Source organism: Lichtheimia ornata (assembly GCF_029851405.1).
Source record: "Lichtheimia ornata isolate CBS 291.66 chromosome Unknown scaffold00005, whole genome shotgun sequence".
In the NCBI taxonomy this organism is placed as follows: Eukaryota; Fungi; Mucoromycota; class Mucoromycetes; order Mucorales; family Lichtheimiaceae; genus Lichtheimia; species Lichtheimia ornata.
In genome coordinates this window covers 34031-50436 of record NW_026695325.1, presented here as the reverse complement: position 1 = coordinate 50436, position 16406 = coordinate 34031, and the positions used below count along the sequence as shown (strand labels likewise).

General features: G+C 43.2%; 7 protein-coding genes across 7 annotated transcripts; 3 read left to right on the top strand and 4 right to left on the bottom strand.

The window, feature by feature from the left end:
- Window positions 1-79: 79 nt before the first annotated feature.
- O0I10_001785 (uncharacterized protein) lies at window positions 80-632 on the top strand (the record flags this gene model as incomplete). Its single annotated transcript, XM_058481877.1, has 2 exons — window positions 80-225; window positions 533-632. 2 exons carry the CDS (start codon window positions 80-82, stop codon window positions 630-632), a joined length of 246 nt encoding a protein of 81 aa, XP_058347008.1.
- A 469-nt stretch (window positions 633-1101) lies between these two features.
- Window positions 1102-1761, bottom strand: O0I10_001784 (uncharacterized protein; the record flags this gene model as incomplete). The annotated part of the gene is made up of 3 exons (XM_058481876.1): window positions 1102-1333; window positions 1401-1537; window positions 1759-1761. 3 exons carry the CDS (start codon window positions 1759-1761, stop codon window positions 1102-1104), a joined length of 372 nt encoding a protein of 123 aa, XP_058347007.1.
- Window positions 1762-2409: 648 nt separating this feature from the next.
- On the bottom strand, window positions 2410-3018 carry O0I10_001783 (uncharacterized protein; the record flags this gene model as incomplete). Its single annotated transcript, XM_058481875.1, has 4 exons — window positions 2410-2465; window positions 2525-2643; window positions 2703-2793; window positions 2853-3018. The coding sequence occupies 4 exons, from the start codon at window positions 3016-3018 to the stop codon at window positions 2410-2412; spliced, it is 432 nt and encodes a 143-aa protein (XP_058347006.1).
- A 1129-nt stretch (window positions 3019-4147) lies between these two features.
- Window positions 4148-5509, top strand: O0I10_001782 (uncharacterized protein; the record flags this gene model as incomplete). Its single annotated transcript, XM_058481874.1, has 1 exon — window positions 4148-5509. The coding sequence occupies one exon, from the start codon at window positions 4148-4150 to the stop codon at window positions 5507-5509; it is 1362 nt and encodes a 453-aa protein (XP_058347005.1).
- A 247-nt stretch (window positions 5510-5756) lies between these two features.
- O0I10_001781 (uncharacterized protein) lies at window positions 5757-7150 on the top strand (the record flags this gene model as incomplete). Its single annotated transcript, XM_058481873.1, has 6 exons — window positions 5757-5787; window positions 5851-5971; window positions 6123-6452; window positions 6544-6616; window positions 6683-6698; window positions 6759-7150. 6 exons carry the CDS (start codon window positions 5757-5759, stop codon window positions 7148-7150), a joined length of 963 nt encoding a protein of 320 aa, XP_058347004.1.
- Window positions 7151-7252: 102 nt separating this feature from the next.
- On the bottom strand, window positions 7253-9461 carry O0I10_001780 (uncharacterized protein; the record flags this gene model as incomplete). Its single annotated transcript, XM_058481872.1, has 9 exons — window positions 7253-7297; window positions 7357-7581; window positions 7642-8087; window positions 8147-8283; window positions 8340-8516; window positions 8575-8825; window positions 8886-8958; window positions 9015-9169; window positions 9228-9461. The coding sequence occupies 9 exons, from the start codon at window positions 9459-9461 to the stop codon at window positions 7253-7255; spliced, it is 1743 nt and encodes a 580-aa protein (XP_058347003.1).
- A 201-nt stretch (window positions 9462-9662) lies between these two features.
- On the bottom strand, window positions 9663-11631 carry O0I10_001779 (uncharacterized protein; the record flags this gene model as incomplete). Its single annotated transcript, XM_058481871.1, has 7 exons — window positions 9663-10026; window positions 10088-10172; window positions 10242-10449; window positions 10502-10656; window positions 10715-11008; window positions 11060-11125; window positions 11181-11631. The coding sequence occupies 7 exons, from the start codon at window positions 11629-11631 to the stop codon at window positions 9663-9665; spliced, it is 1623 nt and encodes a 540-aa protein (XP_058347002.1).
- Window positions 11632-16406: the final 4775 nt, after the last annotated feature.

Sequence of the window (16406 nt, the reverse complement as noted above, 5' to 3'; positions counted from 1 at the left end):
CATATATAAAGGCCAACGTTTGAATCGTTTTACTCCATCACTCAACAACACAACAATTTTGTCTTTATCTCTTTCTACCATGTATCCTCGTTTCGCTCGTCTCGCTATTGGTGCCTCTGCTTCTCAAGTTGGCAAGAAATTGGCCTTGGTCTCTGCCGCTGGTGCTTTTGCTTACAGCTATGCAACCGAATGCAAGAATGATGTATTGTACTTCACTCCAAGAAAGTAAAAGGCTGTCAAGTCCATCCTCTCCTCGCCTACTTTTATCACAATCAAGCAAAACCATCCGCCTCCACCACCATCATCCATATTACTACTACTACTAGACCTTGCATTCTTTGTTTCACCTTCCATATGGCATCCCAATGTTCTCATCGTTTAAATTCATACATCCCTATATACCTTTCTTTTTGCATTACATCATAATATAAGCAACATTGTTTAAAAACATACACTCTACTGTTATTATTGAATGTGGGCCTTTTACAATATGATGATAAGGTGGTATTGGCATCTACTATTGCTGTTATAGTGTTAAAATGGCAATGCTTGCTAAAGATAACGGAACGAACACATGCAATGGAATGGATATGGATCCATGTCGATCCGTGTGGAGTGTATTTTCATGCTGATAAGGTGTCGTTGTTGCTGCGTAGTGATGCGATGGTGACACAGGCTTCAGTTTCTCGGCTGGCGGTGATTCAATTGCCCGTGATTGTCATGGTTTTTCATATGGATGACCCTTTGCCTTGTCATGCACCATCCGTATTCCGCGGAAAATATCCCTTCTATATTTCAGGTCGAACGTCACTGTGATGCATTGTTCAATGATACTTGCGTAAATAAAACTTTCATTCTTATGCTGTATAACAGTGATCCGACTCAGGTACAAGAACTTGCTTTTCATTATAGATCCTCCCTTTAGTTAACAAGGTGCAATCACGTGACACCGGAATGGGATTTTGACCATTGACAACAGCATGGATTTCATTGCTCTCTCACTCTCACTCTTATTCATTCTATAATATAATGACCCTTTTGCCACAATCACAATGATGATTACTATATCAAATAACAACCCTTTTTATTATCATTATCCCTTTAAGCCTTGACAGCATACTTGCGAAGGGGGAAGTGGGCATCCTTCTTTTGCTGCTTGACGGTCTTGAGCTTGCGCTCGTAGGGGGTCAAAGCGCGACGCATAGCACGGGTCTTCTTGACGCGGAGATCGAGAGGGACGTACTTCTTCTTTTGGTAGAAAAGACGAAGCTGCTCACGTTGGGTTTGGTTGATGACGGTCAAGGTACGAGCAACGTTCTTGCGAACTTCACCACTATGATGATCTAAAATGAGCATACACATATCCATATCCATATCCATACAAAAATCCTCTATCTTACATTTGATGAAGCTTGGCAGCAGAGCCACCGGCAACCTTTTGAACGCGGAGAGAAGCAAGCTCCTGCTTTTGCTCCTCAAGGGTCTTGAGAAGCTCAGCCTTGTTCTTGTTGCGAAGTTCGTAAGCCTTAAGAGGAGCCTATAGATATGCCCATCGATTAGTACTTGAATCAGCCAGCATTGAGCATCCATGCCATCTTGTTGCACAATGGTGGTGGGGTCATTCGACAACTCCCATATTCGGTTGACAAGAATAAATAAATTGTGTTGGTGGATGAATCATGTCGAGATGCCAATTTGGATGGATGGATTGCGAGTGTAGATGGATGGATGCTGATGGATGATGATAGTGGTACTTACCATATCGCTTAGGGTGGAAGGGGAGAAACCAGTGGTCAGTGCCAGGGTGCCATATGCTTGTGGTCAGCGGAGTAGTATCTCCCCCCACCCAACATCCAATGCAACCGTTGCTGGGCTACAGGTTATAGTTATCCTGATTTGCATCCTGTATCGTATCAATTAGCGCGTATGTGCATGCCAACTGGACCATCATCCCCATATGTATGTTGATCATTCAATTACAATGGAGCCCATTGCGTTCTTTCTTTGATTTTTCACAATGGAAATTAAGGCTAAGGGGATCATCAAGGCTTGTCATGAATAGTATCTCATTAGACGACATGTAAGTCTATTTCACCCAATCCACAGGTTCCTCACCCATCCCAAGCAATACTTGAATCATTCATGCTTTGACAAAAAGAGGATGTCTTTGGCTACATGACTATTATCCATCTCTTCTTGCAGCTAGCTCAAACATCGCATCGATTGCTCTCGTAACCAAGGAACTTGTTGTACTTTTTGATACCCCAATGTTCATGATAAAACGTGATTTCAACATCATATCGCGTGTCGCATCCAACAAACCTCATCCCACAACCGATACCATTATATCCCTCGTCGCAAATGCAGCCTCGTTTTCATTATTGATAGTAATAAGTTGATGTCTATCCTCTAATCGTATTTGACATAAAAGCCGTATTGCTGCCACATCCACACCAATGAGGACACTATAACGTACGTGTCAAAGTTTCAAACCAGTAATCCATTATCCATCCCTGTCATTTACCTGCTACACAAAGTGGAGACATGAAGGGGCCATTGATCTTGCATCCACCAAAGACAACCAGTTCACCAAGATAATGTGTCAATGCAATCACGTAGGTCCAGATACCCAATTCATACATGCTGATATCATTGTTAATATGGTGTCCATCTCATCTTGATAGGAAGGAACGACAACTTACAACTTGTGCTGCAAGTGGAACGCAGCATAGATACGCACCATGCTCACTGACCATGTCCAAGTGGCAAAGAAACGCGCACTCAATGGAGTCACTAGATGATGCCGAAATTAGACACGTAGGGAGTATAGAGTCGGCATGTCCAAGTGGTACCTTCTGATGGCTTGTTGGCATAGAGACGTTTAGTGAGCTTGTCAGTGGCGAAGTTCTGCATCGAGTTGAAAATGCCGAGAGCCGAAGTGAACAATAGCCATTTGGGAAGGTAGCCTTCAGGTAGAGTGGAGATGATGTCGCCAACAGCACTAAATACGGTATCCATGTTTTCGAGTCCAAGTCAGGAGTAAGGAACTGGGATAGGATAGCCCCCTCCCTCTTTGTGCACCTCTAAAATTAGCCGCTTACCATGTGCCCTTCTCTCTTTTGTTGAGAGGTGATACAAAGTTGTTATTCCACGTCAAGCCCATCATCATCCCCAACAACATGATCATTCACAGAGACTAAAGGCGTTTACAGAATAAAAGACATTGGATATGAATAGTTGCGTTATTGAAATAGTTGATGGGAAAATGTCATTATCATCCTAATATGATGGGTGAAGATGATGAAAGAGCATCAACAACATTGTGCAAGTGAGAAGGTGTTTGATGGTTGCACGCGGATCACAAATCACCCCGTTGCCCTATATTTATTTGCAACACTGCTGCTGTTCCTCGTTTCTTTCTCTCTCTCACTTTCTTTTTCTCTTTCCCGTTTCCTTATCAAAGTCATTAATGTCAAGTTATCAATATCCTCCACCTCCACAAGGACAATACTATACCCCTCCTCCTCCTCCCGGTGGTGGTTATGGTCCTCCTCCGCCTGGTGGCGGTTATTATCAGCCGCAGTATGTACATACAAGATTTGTCTTCTCTTTTTGTCCGGGATAGAATGCTAAATTGTTGTTTGACAAGACCACCGCCACAAACCGTTATTGTGCAGCAACCACAACAACAACACTCGGCAGCTGATGATTGCTGTTGTGCATGGTAAACAATCATACTTGGAGGATCAACAAGTACTAATCATCCTACCTTGTCTTTTGCGTTAGCCTTGCTGGTATGTGTATCTGCTGCACATTGGATGCCCTCTTTTAAAGGATTACATCACAAGTTACCATCAACCGCGCCACACGCCTCAACCAAGAAGTAGTCGTAGTACATTCATGCCACATTATACAGCAAAAGCAACACACGTTCTTTCAAAGCGTAGCGTATTCCACTATAATACCATTAAATCATAAAGGTTTACACGTGCATTAAATCAACATTGATTCATTTTGAGCTAATTCAGGGGGGTCTTATGAAACGAGTTTTTCTATACGGGAAGGATGCGGCCGACTTCCGAGACATTTGCATAAGAAATCTAATGGCCAATAAACCCTCGTATTACTGCTCTCTTTTCCTCTTAGCATGTCATCACCATCACCTCCACTTAGTGAGAAAAACTTCCATCATAAGGATGAAGGTAGCCTAACACCCAAGGACATTGCTGATTTATGTTCGCAATTACAATCCGTGGTTGAACGTGTGCCCAGCCCTAGTACACCAGCAGCAGCAACAGCAGGCGATACCAATAGCAGTACCAAAAGCTTATCTCTTCCCGACAGCAGCCGCAGTCCTAGTATCACCAGCACACCCGCAGCAGCAGCAGATTGCCCTTGTCGACATATTGTAGAGGCAAAAAAGGGAGCAACAAACAAACATTGTGCCTTGTGTGGACGAACTATACCAGTACTTGAAGAATTGCAAGCGCAACAAGAACGGGTGACGACGCTGGAGAATGACTTGAGGGTTTTAAACGGTAAATACGTGGATGAAATTGATCGTGTGGCCGAGCTACAACATGCCAAAGCTCAAGCAGAAGCTGAATTGGAAGAGCTATCACAACAACTATTTGAAGAAGCCAACGGGATGGTGGCGAGTGAGAAACGGGAAAAGACCGATTTGCAACGTGAATTGGAGGATACACGTGAGCGACTTGCAGCTGAAGAATCTCAATTGCGTCAATTACGTCAACTTTTTCAGGATGAGCTTGATCAACAAGGAGGAGGACGACGCTTATCATTGGATAATACAAAGATTACAAGCGATCGCCTGGATACAAGGCGTGCCGACAAATTGGTTGTGGATGAATTTGCAACGTTTGTCAAACAAAGTAGATCACTGCCACCAAGAAAACTTATGACCATGCCATTTGTAAAGCACAGCGTGGAAGAGGATGCCCTACCTTGTTTACGATTTGGACCCCACCCACGAATGTCAGCACGTAAACTTGTGGATGCTCTTGCACTTAACACATGCTTTATTGAAAAGACACCCCCAGGCTTTGAGAAATCACAACAATACAAGGTGATCGTGAATGAAACGCCATTGAAGATATCAGTACACAAGCTCAATTTATGGGACCGATTCAGTGGTGATGTTCTTGCAGTGAGTGGATGTCAAGCATGTGGGCGACATGATCCACAAACACCCCTTGAGTTTCGAGTGCGTGTATCCACACAAGATGATTGGGCGTGCATTGATGGATTTTGTCGTGACCGGCTTGTAGCTGTATGCGAGTTCTTTGGATTTCTACGCAATGTGCAACAAGGTTACTATAATAGTCGATCGGTACCAGATCTTTATAGGGAGGTATTACAACTACGACTACAAATGTTCATGGCTCGGATGGGGATCGGGCATGAGCAGCAACAAAGGGCAACAACAACATCACCACCGCCGGAGATTGAACAAGGATCCGAGTTATTGTCACCCACACAAAACAAGTAGCCTTGATTTTTCTGGAAAAGAGTGCTTGCTTTAATCGGTTAGGCTTATCACAGGCGTTTTTTTCACTTTTGTCCTTTCTCTCTTTCTCTCTCTCTCGCTCTCGCTTTTTCTTCTTCTTTGTTCTTTGTCTTTTTTGCTGTGTTGTACGTTTTGTCAAACACTGTCCTTTGCTAGGCGCCACTAGTTCCATGCTTCGTTCCCCTTTTACGCTGATACCACCACCACCTATCACCTTCATTGCGCATTTATGAGCGAAGAATCCCCTTCGTACCGCCTTGGTAATTTCCCCCTCCCAATCGAGCTCATTGCCCTACTCATTTCATAATACAATGTAGTTGTAGTACAAAATCCTGTTCGTGCTCGCTGTTGCGGGTTTGGAGAAAAAGACCGTCGTTTGTTAGATCCACCACCCATCCTGCAGTTGTTTGCTACGCAACGAGACAATTCATTGCACCCTGTCACGTATGTGCTCGACCTCGTCTACGACTGAATGGTTCCTCATGTTGCTGTGAACACATTTATACATCCATATATCCATGTATACATGCACGCAATACACACATCACTTTTTATATACGCATCTCCACATACACATCTATCTATATTTGCACAGGGATATTGATACCGACTGCTCGTTCGTGGTGCATTGCGACCTTTACGATGAAGATGGCAAGGAAAACAGGAGCGTCGTCTATGTTCCATCTTCGATTCCTCCCTCAGAACAACGTGCTCCTCAAGGCCCTACAGGAAGTCTTGTCCTTTCACTCAAAACCCCGCGCCCTATACGCAACTTGCTCGGCACCATTACTGCCAATGCAATTCGCCTCTTCAACGACAGGAACGAGCCCGGTGTCTACTTTGTCTTTCATGATCTATCCATTCGTATTGATGGCCGCTTCTCCTTTAAGTTCTTAATGCTAGGGTTATCATGCAACAATTTAGAGTAAGTCAACATCATCATTTTGACACATCTTCATACTCACCCTTCCTTCTTCTCCTCCTCCTCCTTCTTCTTCTCGTCCCTCGGCTATTAGCTTTCCCCCTTTTAGTTCTACTATCCAGAATGAAGTCTTTTCCGATCCTTTCACTGTTTATACTGCAAAGAAAGTAAGTGGGTTTATTTTCCATTGCATAAAGCGATTCAACACGTTGATCATTCTTATATGCATCTAGTTTCCCGGAATGACAGGTAAAAAGTAACCTTCTTTATCATCCATTACGATGTATTGATTGTTGTATACATATATAGAGTCCACGCCTTTATCAAGAGCATTTGCCAATCAGGGCATCAAGATCATCACTCGACGTGAAGCTTCATACACGCGCGCTAGTGATCAATACTACAGGATGCCATCAACAGGCCAATCATCATCAACAATTCAATCACCATCAACATCCAACAATAATAATGCTGCTACAACTACAACTACAACTACAACTACGGCTACGACCCACAGCAGTCTAAGCATCGCCTCCATCACGTTGCCATCCAATATCGAGCCATTTCTCCCTTCAAATAGTGCTGCTACAACCAACAATCACAACAATAGCGACAATGCTGCTTCATCCTATACACGCATTCCAATCACCCAATACCTATCCACCCCTACTACGAATGACAACAATGCACCATTGCCATAACGGCTTACTTTTTCAAGTTGTTTTCATTATTGATTGTCAAGATGCCCCAATGAAGTTTGTTTCTATATGAAAATGTATGCAGGGAAGAATATAAAAATAAGCTCAACGCCTTGCGCGCACCACTTTGAGAGGGTTTGATCTCCGTTTCTATATATAAAAGTATACTTAGTTTGATCCCTTTGGCAACATGGAGTTTCTTTGTTTACCTTTGCATTTGGTTTTTGGAATCCTTTCCGGCGCTTCTTTTCATTGTGGAAGGGAACATCCTCCGGTCTTGTACGTGGGCTATGTTCCGAAGATTGACCCGGTAACGTGACACGAGGCATCAAATAGGAAGGGATGTGTTTGAGATGTTGTTTGACATGGGCGGGGCGTACGGCCTTGTCATGGCGTAAGAAATCAAGATCTAATGGCTTGTCCTCAAAATGCGTCTAATAAAAAAAAGCCCTATCAGCGCTTCTTAATCCCTTACTACAACAATGGATGTGTACCTTTAACTTTTCCGAATTGAGAATTTCTCGTTTGATTTCAGTGATACGGGCTTCTTGAATAGCTGCTTTGGACACGGACCGAAGTGCATCTTGTACTCGATATTTGAACCCATCCACATTCTTCTTGTCAAAACCATAAGGTTTGAGTTCCAATCCTTTGCTCTCTTGCTGCTTCTCCACTCGAGCCAAGATAACATCGTCATATACATCCTTGCCACGACCGACCAACTTGACAAGATCAGGCTCCAAACGTCCTGTCTCCTTTGTGACAATAAATGATAGAGCAATACCCTTTTGTCCACCACGCGCCGTACGACCAATACGATGGGTATATGCTTTGGCAGAACATGGAAAGTCAAAGTTGATCACTGCTGCAACGCCTTGGAAATCAATACCACGTGATACACCATATTCTTTGTCCTGCGTATCTCGTTTCTTCTTTTTGCCTATTTCGAGTTGAATGAGCATACATACACATACCACTATTTGGCTATACCTTGCTTACCATGTTGTTTATCAGCTTCCTCTTCCTCGTCCTCATCTTGCTCATCCTCGCTATCCACCTCACCACGAAGCTGTGATTCATCCGATGCAATCAAATAATCGTATATGCCGCGGTTGAACTCTTCCACAATATGGTATCTATACATTTTGTTAGCTTCCCATATCATGATCATCATCCTTCCTTTTCATCGTACCGAGAATTCAGTGGTAATTCAGAATTAAGCACGCATGATCGAATCGAAAATTGCTCCAAGAAAAGCTTGAGCTTGTAACAACGCTCCACATTGTTGACGAATAAAATGAGCTTGCCACGGATAAGTTTGAGCTTGATGATCACAAAGGTGAAGAGGAACTTTTCAAATTCGTTACATCTATGAATGCGTATATAAGTATCCCACCTTGTCGTCCATTCCTTGTGTATATACATACTTGATAGCATATTGTGTGAGGTATTCAGATTCATCTTCTTCCTCTTGTAGCTGTAGAATGGCAGGCTTACGCAAGACAAGCTGCTTCAGATCTTCGATGTCTTTGGTGAATGTAGCTGACATGAGAAAACTCTGATAGATCTTGGGAAGATATGAGAGAATCTTGCGCAAATCTTGTTCATAGCCAAATGAAAGGACAAGGTCGGCTTCATCAATGACCAGCGTATCCAATGATCCAGTCAAATCCATATTCTATGTATATACCTTGTTAGCTCTATGTTGTTTTTGTTCCCTTTCCCTCCTAATCCATACCTTAGCTTCCAAATGAACCACTGCTTTGCTAGGTGTTGAAACAATGATTTCAGGCTTCTCCGCAAGAATAGGTCTAAAAAAAAGTTGACATTAGACATGATGCAGGCTACCGAATGATCACTCACTTACCGTTGCATTTGAGGTGTCATTTGACCAGCCAAATTGACCACACGTACAACATCCTTGGCGTAGACAACAAGTTTCTTGATATGCTTGGTTACTTGTTCGGCTAACTCGCGAGTAGGTACCAGGATCAATGCCTTGATAGCATTATCGCTCTCCTCCTACAAGAACGAAGCCCATTAGCAAGGCTTCAACCCTTAGCTACTATTCAAAACGCACCTTTTTGGATTGCAATATCTTTTGAACGATGGGAATGGCATAGGCTGCAGTCTTGCCACTACCGGTACGTGCACGAGCGAGAATGTCTTTTCCACCAAGAGCAAGAGGAATGGCCTTGGCTTGGACAAGTGTTGGATGGGTGAAATTGAGTTGCGCTACTGCACGTGCGAGGCGTGGATCGAGATCGAAGGATTCAAACGACAGATCTTGCTCGAGTAGCTTTTGATCGCTCATTGAATGGTGGAGGAAAGAAAGAGAATTTTTGGGAGTCGTTGTTCCGGAATTGCCAATTCGAGAAATAAAGTCAGCCGCTGTGTGGCACATACCACCATCATAAAACCCCCCCCCACTTCTGACGCATGAAATGCTCTTTAAAAAGTAAGGATGGTGCGATTTTATATAGTTTAACATACAAAGAAAATGGGAAAATGGTGTTCAGAAATCGGGAAACAGGTGGCGGTAAGGGTCTTCTGCGTTTGTGGTCATGCCGTATTGTTCTTGGATCTCAGGGTATCGATCAAAATGACTGGCATCTCCATCACCGCGTATGTGTGGTATATACGGCGCTCGTATTTGGCGAGCAAGTAATCGATTGAAATCCACATTGGCGAACCATTCATGGTGTTTGATATCATTCGCACCTCCTTTTAGATTACCGAATCGCTTCGAGAGATCAGCCGTCAGTAGCCGTTTCAATAAATCTTTGGCGACAGGGTCAAAATGTTGAGGCCAGCGAAGCTTGCCCTGCAAAATCTTCTCGTATAGCTTGAGATGGTCTTCATGATAGAACGGTGGATATCTATATGTAGAACAATTAGATGATGATACCGACAATGTGGGTGCGTAGAAGATGTAATTACCCAGCTAGCATCTCAAATATCAATACACCGAGACTCCACCAGTCAGCTGCTTTACCATAACCTTTGGATTGGATAATCTCTGGTGCTGTTGTAATAGAACATGGTTAGCTAAAATGTATCCTTTCTTGTATCGATGCTCGATCATTGTGCTTACCCAAGTAGTCTGGCGTCCCGCATAATGTCCAAGTGATATCAGGTACATGCTTTGCAAATCCAAAATCAATGATCTTGATATGACCTTGAGAATCAAGCAATAAATTTTCAGGCTTCAAGTCGCGGTAAATGACATCCTTTGAATGCAAGTATTCAATCGCCAATAGAACCTCGGCTGCATAAAACTTGGCCACATGATCCGGAAAGCGCTAAAATGATAGCTTAGCTCATATGGACACCTATTCAACCTGCCAGCAATACCTTAGAACGACGTAATATCGAGAAGAGTTCACCACCTGGCACATAATCCATGACCATGTATAGATTGATATCATCTTGAAATGTACCCCACATGTTGACCAAGAAAGGATGGGCCACGATTTCTAGGATATGCTTTTCATTGTTCGAGTGGGCCACTATAAATGGAATGGGATGTTGATAAGATGGTGGTGTGAATCCATTGTTGTCGCTGACCTTGTTTCAGTCGAACCACTTCGGACTTTTTAAGCACTTTGATGGCATAATATCGAGCATTGACGCAAGATTGAACGAGGTGAACGCGTCCAAAGGATCCTGTACCAAGCGTACGCCGAATATGAAAATCCGATAGCTTAAGCTTGGGTCGATTTTGTCGTTGCTGAATGATGGATCGATCATTGTACATGGAGACATAAGAAGGAACTGATCGTAATGACGAGCGTTGTTGTTGTTGTTGCTGCTGTTCACCGCTTTTGGAGGGTTGTTCTTCTTTTGCTTGTTTCGCCTTCACTACATCAGGGGGGTCGGCTAAATTGGACCCTCTCCTTTTTTTCATGTTACCTCGTAGTAATGAATCATCTTCGGAAGAGGAGGCGGGTTCCTTCTTTACTCGCTCGTTCAATTGATCTAATAAAGATCTCGTCAACCCATTGTCGGACATTGTCATCATCCACAAGCTCACCTGCATTATCCACACTCATTCTCGTATCTTCATCGCATGATGATGATTGATTCATATCGGGATGTGCTGGTGGCGTCGTTAATCCATTCGAGGGCAATGTCGAGCTACTATCGTTAACGGATTGTTGTTGTTGTTGTTGTTGCTGTTGCTGCTGCTGTTGTTGTTGACTAATATCACTGCTTGAATGGTTGACAATGTTTGTATGCGCGAGTGTATTGGATAGTTCCTTGGTAGGAGTTGGAGCAGGAGTTGATGGTTGTTGAACAGTAGAAGAGCAACTATGTATCGCGTTGGATTCGCTGCTGTTGCAATGACTTTGCTGATGTGCAGATTTTGCCTTGTCAATGAGTTTATTGAAGAAGGTCATTGGAAGAGAGAAAGAGATAAAAGATAAAACACGGCCCACCTTTCTTTTTTTACTAGGCTGTTCTTGGCCTGCACTGCCCAGCATAAGTATCTCAGACGCCAAGGAGGTAAAGGGAGTAACAACAGTAGCAGGAAATGGAAGCAAGGAGTTCTGGGTGCAAATCAGTGTGATCTTGGATAATTTGACGTCATGCGACTATCTGCCGATCGCCAATGCTCTTTTTTATTATGCTGCAGGAGACCCTAATATTTACGGGATCAAACATAGTAGTGATTCAATACCATGTCTAGTGATCGATGCTCTATTCTTTCGTTATAAATCAAAAGCTATACTGCTAGTATTATCATCGAATCATGTACAGTATCTTTATTATACTGAAAGTTGGGGGAGAATCAAAAGGAGCAAGCATGTCAATGTCCATCCATGCGCATGATGTTGTAAGGTTATCTAGCAATCTTGTATTTTGATTGATGGTATCATCACAAAGAAACATTGCCATGCAGCATAAGAGGTATGAAGGGAGATGGGGGGAAAGAGGCAAAATGGAAAAAGAGCATCAATGTAATAATTATCATGGAGCTAATCGCTAAATTGGCTTCTGGACTGTCAACAGTGGATTCATTGGCTATGCCTCTAGAACGCGTGAATGGAGTAGTTGTAGCATTCATCAAAGTAGTGGGCACAATTCTAGTAAGTGTCCATAGGATTACTAACGTGCCGAAAGCCGATCCAGCGTATATAGATTCCTCATCCACGTCCTTCTTCTCCCTTTTCCACTTCACTCCTTGCAAGGTTTATATACATGGCTCGACTTTTACTCTCTTGCTGTGCACTTTTGTTTGTTATCGGCTATGCTTATGCTGTATCCATGGTAACCAGCGGATGGGATATGCATTATCACCGCGTTTCAAAATGCTCTCTAACACTTTTAACACAGACAGCAGAGCGTGCCACATTCAGGGCAGTAGGAAAAACGTATCACTATGACCGTGCGTTTGCAGCCAAAGACTACGAAATGTACATCCATACATCAGCATTGGAATTTCAACTACCACCACCCAATGTGCTGCACCAAGCTGGCTATTCATCACCGCGTCATGTCATTGACAAACCTTGTTCCAGTACCTCTACAGAGCTGCTAGTCTCAGGCCCTGCACTTGCTTTTATCGTCGTATTGATCTTGGGGGCATTCATGTTTTGAAAAGAGGCTATCTCACCCACACACGTATTTACCCATACATCATCTTTGTATTATACCCCCCCCCTCATATGAATCCATCTTCATCATTGTCTATAAATATAAAGTCTCACGTGCGTCCACGCAAAGTATTTGCAGCCTTGGAGCGATCGCTGGGGAAAACGATCGCCGGATGCCCCATTCTTGTGTTACATGTGATGATAATTAGACGATCGTCGTAGTTCCATCACGTTGCAAACCAAACATAGCAACATGCAAGAAAAAGAGTTGCCAAGGCTACGAGCCATGGGACCAGCAACAAATTTGTTTTCTCCCCTACACGCTGATTGAAAATGAGATTGCCTTGTCCATCTGCCAAGAACACATGCACGCATATCGATTGATCTAAACCATTTTTTCAACCAGTGTGCTCTAGTGCGGATGTATTCTTGGAAACAACATGCGACTTTAAATAAGCTTACTCCTATACTACGTGTTGGTATTTTCGTATATCGGTATTGCCGGAATCGTACATAGTTTACAAAAGGAAAGGGGTATAGAGGTGGTAGTTAATAACCAGGTTCAGAGAAAGGAAGCCCATACACTGGGTTAAGGATACTGATCATGTTGACCGTTTTATCGTCAAAAGAGAACTGAAGCATAACAAGGCTGATCCAGCAAGGGTGATTCTTATAGCAGATGCATTTTACACTACCCAGAAGGTTTTGAAAATAAAAGGGGAAAGCCTAAGATAGATAAAGAACGCTATAATGAAAGAGAAAACGACAACTGGATTATCTCATGTGCATATGGAATATACCAACTTGTGCCAAGATGGCAAATTAAAGTACATAAAAAACTCATTGTGTTCATGCTTTCATTGTGATAGTGGACTCTTTATAAGGTAAATCCAGGTCATGTTGTTTGATGAGCCCATCCTCATTTGCTTATTACGTTTCTTTCGATGCATGGCTGGTCCAGTGTCAGGCAACCTTATCAAACAACCCCCAATTCAACTTCCATTGTCAACTTTCTTTCTTCAACCGGTGGCCCCATCCAAGTACAACTACTGCCCGCGAACGATTGTCCTTCTTCAACCCATCCATGTCAATCCTACAACTCTCTTGATCCGATTGTCTTTGACTGAATGGGACGTTCATGGCGTGTTGCTCTCCACTACAACACACGAGCCTCCCCTTGACACTACACCTTCTCTTGTACACTCGTCCACCACAACCATGCGTAACAGCGTTCATTCCAGCAGTTGGTATCAGCAAGCTCTTTACTTCATTGTCTCATAAAGCGATCACCACCTTGTCTATACCCACAACGCACGCTCTTGCACACTTCTCTGTCGCGACCAAACGTGGCAGCTGTTGCTATTAGCAAGGTCTTTACTTCGTATCCAACTGCGTTCTTTACTTTCAGCAGCCTACCTTGTAGCCTTTTCTACGTGAACAGCTGATAGTCATTGTATCGAAGCAGCTTCATTTACGCGTAGCAACTTGCTTTACTACACGGGGATTCCTTTGGCTGATGCCAGATCAGCCATCAACTACGCCGCAATACAAGCAAGATTCAGCTGGTTGAGCTGCCATGGGAAATGACCAACAGCCGAATGGCAATGGTTATGGATGGATGGATGCAATCAAGTGGAGTGACGAGGATTCTGGAATGTTGCTTTGGTTACTTGGCGCATTGTCAGCAGGAAGGATGGATCATCGCACGTGGATACGGCTGAGGAGGGAGGATGGATGGCATGGAATTGACGAAGGGCTTATATCTTTGACGAAGGGAGGATTTTTCAAGCTGTGGACGATATTGGGATACTCGAGTCAATGTATACAGCAACTGTTTTGCAATCATGGATGAAGACGCTTATGGTGGCAGCAACCAAGAATAGAATGACACAGTGATCCCTTATGACTCAATCTGTTGCTCCCATACCCTATTCAATTTGGATGTATTGTTCCCTTATCATATGGACTTGTATAAATATCTTCACTACTACGTCTTATTCTTCGACTTATCCATCATATGTATGAGATGTGGATCACGTGGTTGGTTTCTGGATTGAAAGGTGGAATAGTAACTTGAAGGTCGGAAAGCGAGATTGGATCATTTACATCATTGGCGTATGTATGGAGATGCCTTTGTGCTTTTGTGACATTATACATTCGTTTAAGCTTTCTAGTTCACATGGTGATAGACGAAAGGTAATCACAATTCTCAAACGCTTGTATTGCAAAGACAATAAATTCAGAGTGAGGGTGTCCAACAATATCTGTGGTGCTTGTTATATAAGCTTGGTTCATTGTTGTAAGCTTATTTCATTATGTTCAGGAAAGAGTGAGCTGTGATAGAATGTGGCACGAGTATATGGGCATACCATGCTTACTTATGACAAGTTTCAGAAAACGCTATCTTATGCAGCCTTATCCAAGAACGAACCATCCCATCGGGCTATCATAGGTGGGCGTTTTTTTACTATAGTGGATAGAGATACTTCATGCATCGCTCCACCAATAGGATCGTCCCTCAGCTCCTGCCCCTCGGCTTTGTGACACCATCGAGCCCCTCTGCATCTTTGTCACTATCAGGGCCAAGCTACTTGACATTAAACAAAGACCACCTTTCATATAGCATCATACATACAGCATATGTAAAACATAAAGGTGCCTGTATCTCTACACTTTACAATCAAAAGTGGGGGTTTTGAGAGAACAGCGTGCTCGGCGGGGTGAAACGCACCTTGTGTGGTAGTTTCACGATCAAGCTTGCCAATCCCAGATTTCGCAATGTCGCTACCAGCCAAACTAGACCTGGGGTCGACCTCTTGAAACTTTCTTCGACGACAAAAAAATATTTTTTGGGCTGTTTGCGACATTGAACGTGAAACTTTCACACAAAAGGTGCTGTTGGCCAAGCCGAGCACATTGCTCTATTCAAAACCCCACATTTCATTGTAAAGTTTGGAGAAACAGGCACCTTTATGTTTGTAAGCGTGATGCTATATCAGAAGTGGTCTTTGTTTAATGTAAAGTAGCTAGACCCTGACAGAGCAAAAGATGCAGAGGGTCGTGTTGTGTAACACAGCTACGTTTGCATGAATGAAAGGGTCAATGTATAATTACTTTATAGATCATCTAGGAACAGGCATGTATTGCTAGCTAACGGTCACTTTTATCCAATCATCATTGTTGCGAGATCCACCGCATGGGAAAGATGCCCCTGCTCTAGACATTCATTTCCATGATTAAAGTAAGTTGATCCGAGCTGATTTGACTGAGCTGCGGTCAAAGAGAGATTACATCACTCTGGACATAAAGCACGCTCGATGTAGCTCAACCGATGTAATCTTGTGTGAGCGTAACTCAACCAAATCAACTCGGATCAACCTACTTTAATCATGGAAATGAATGTCTAGAGCAGGAGCATCGTCCACCTACAATAGAATGCACAAAAGTTGGGAATGCACAAAAGTGGCTATTAGCTGCCAATGTATGGCATAAAAGTGAGGGTTGCGTACCTATCATGCATTGTCCCTGAAGTCCTGATTTTTTAGCTGAGTTACCCAAAGAGGTCCTTCTGCATCTTTTGCTCTGCCAGGGTCCACCTACTTGACAATGAACAAAGACCACTCTTCATATAGCATCACGCTTACAAACATAAAGGTGCCTGT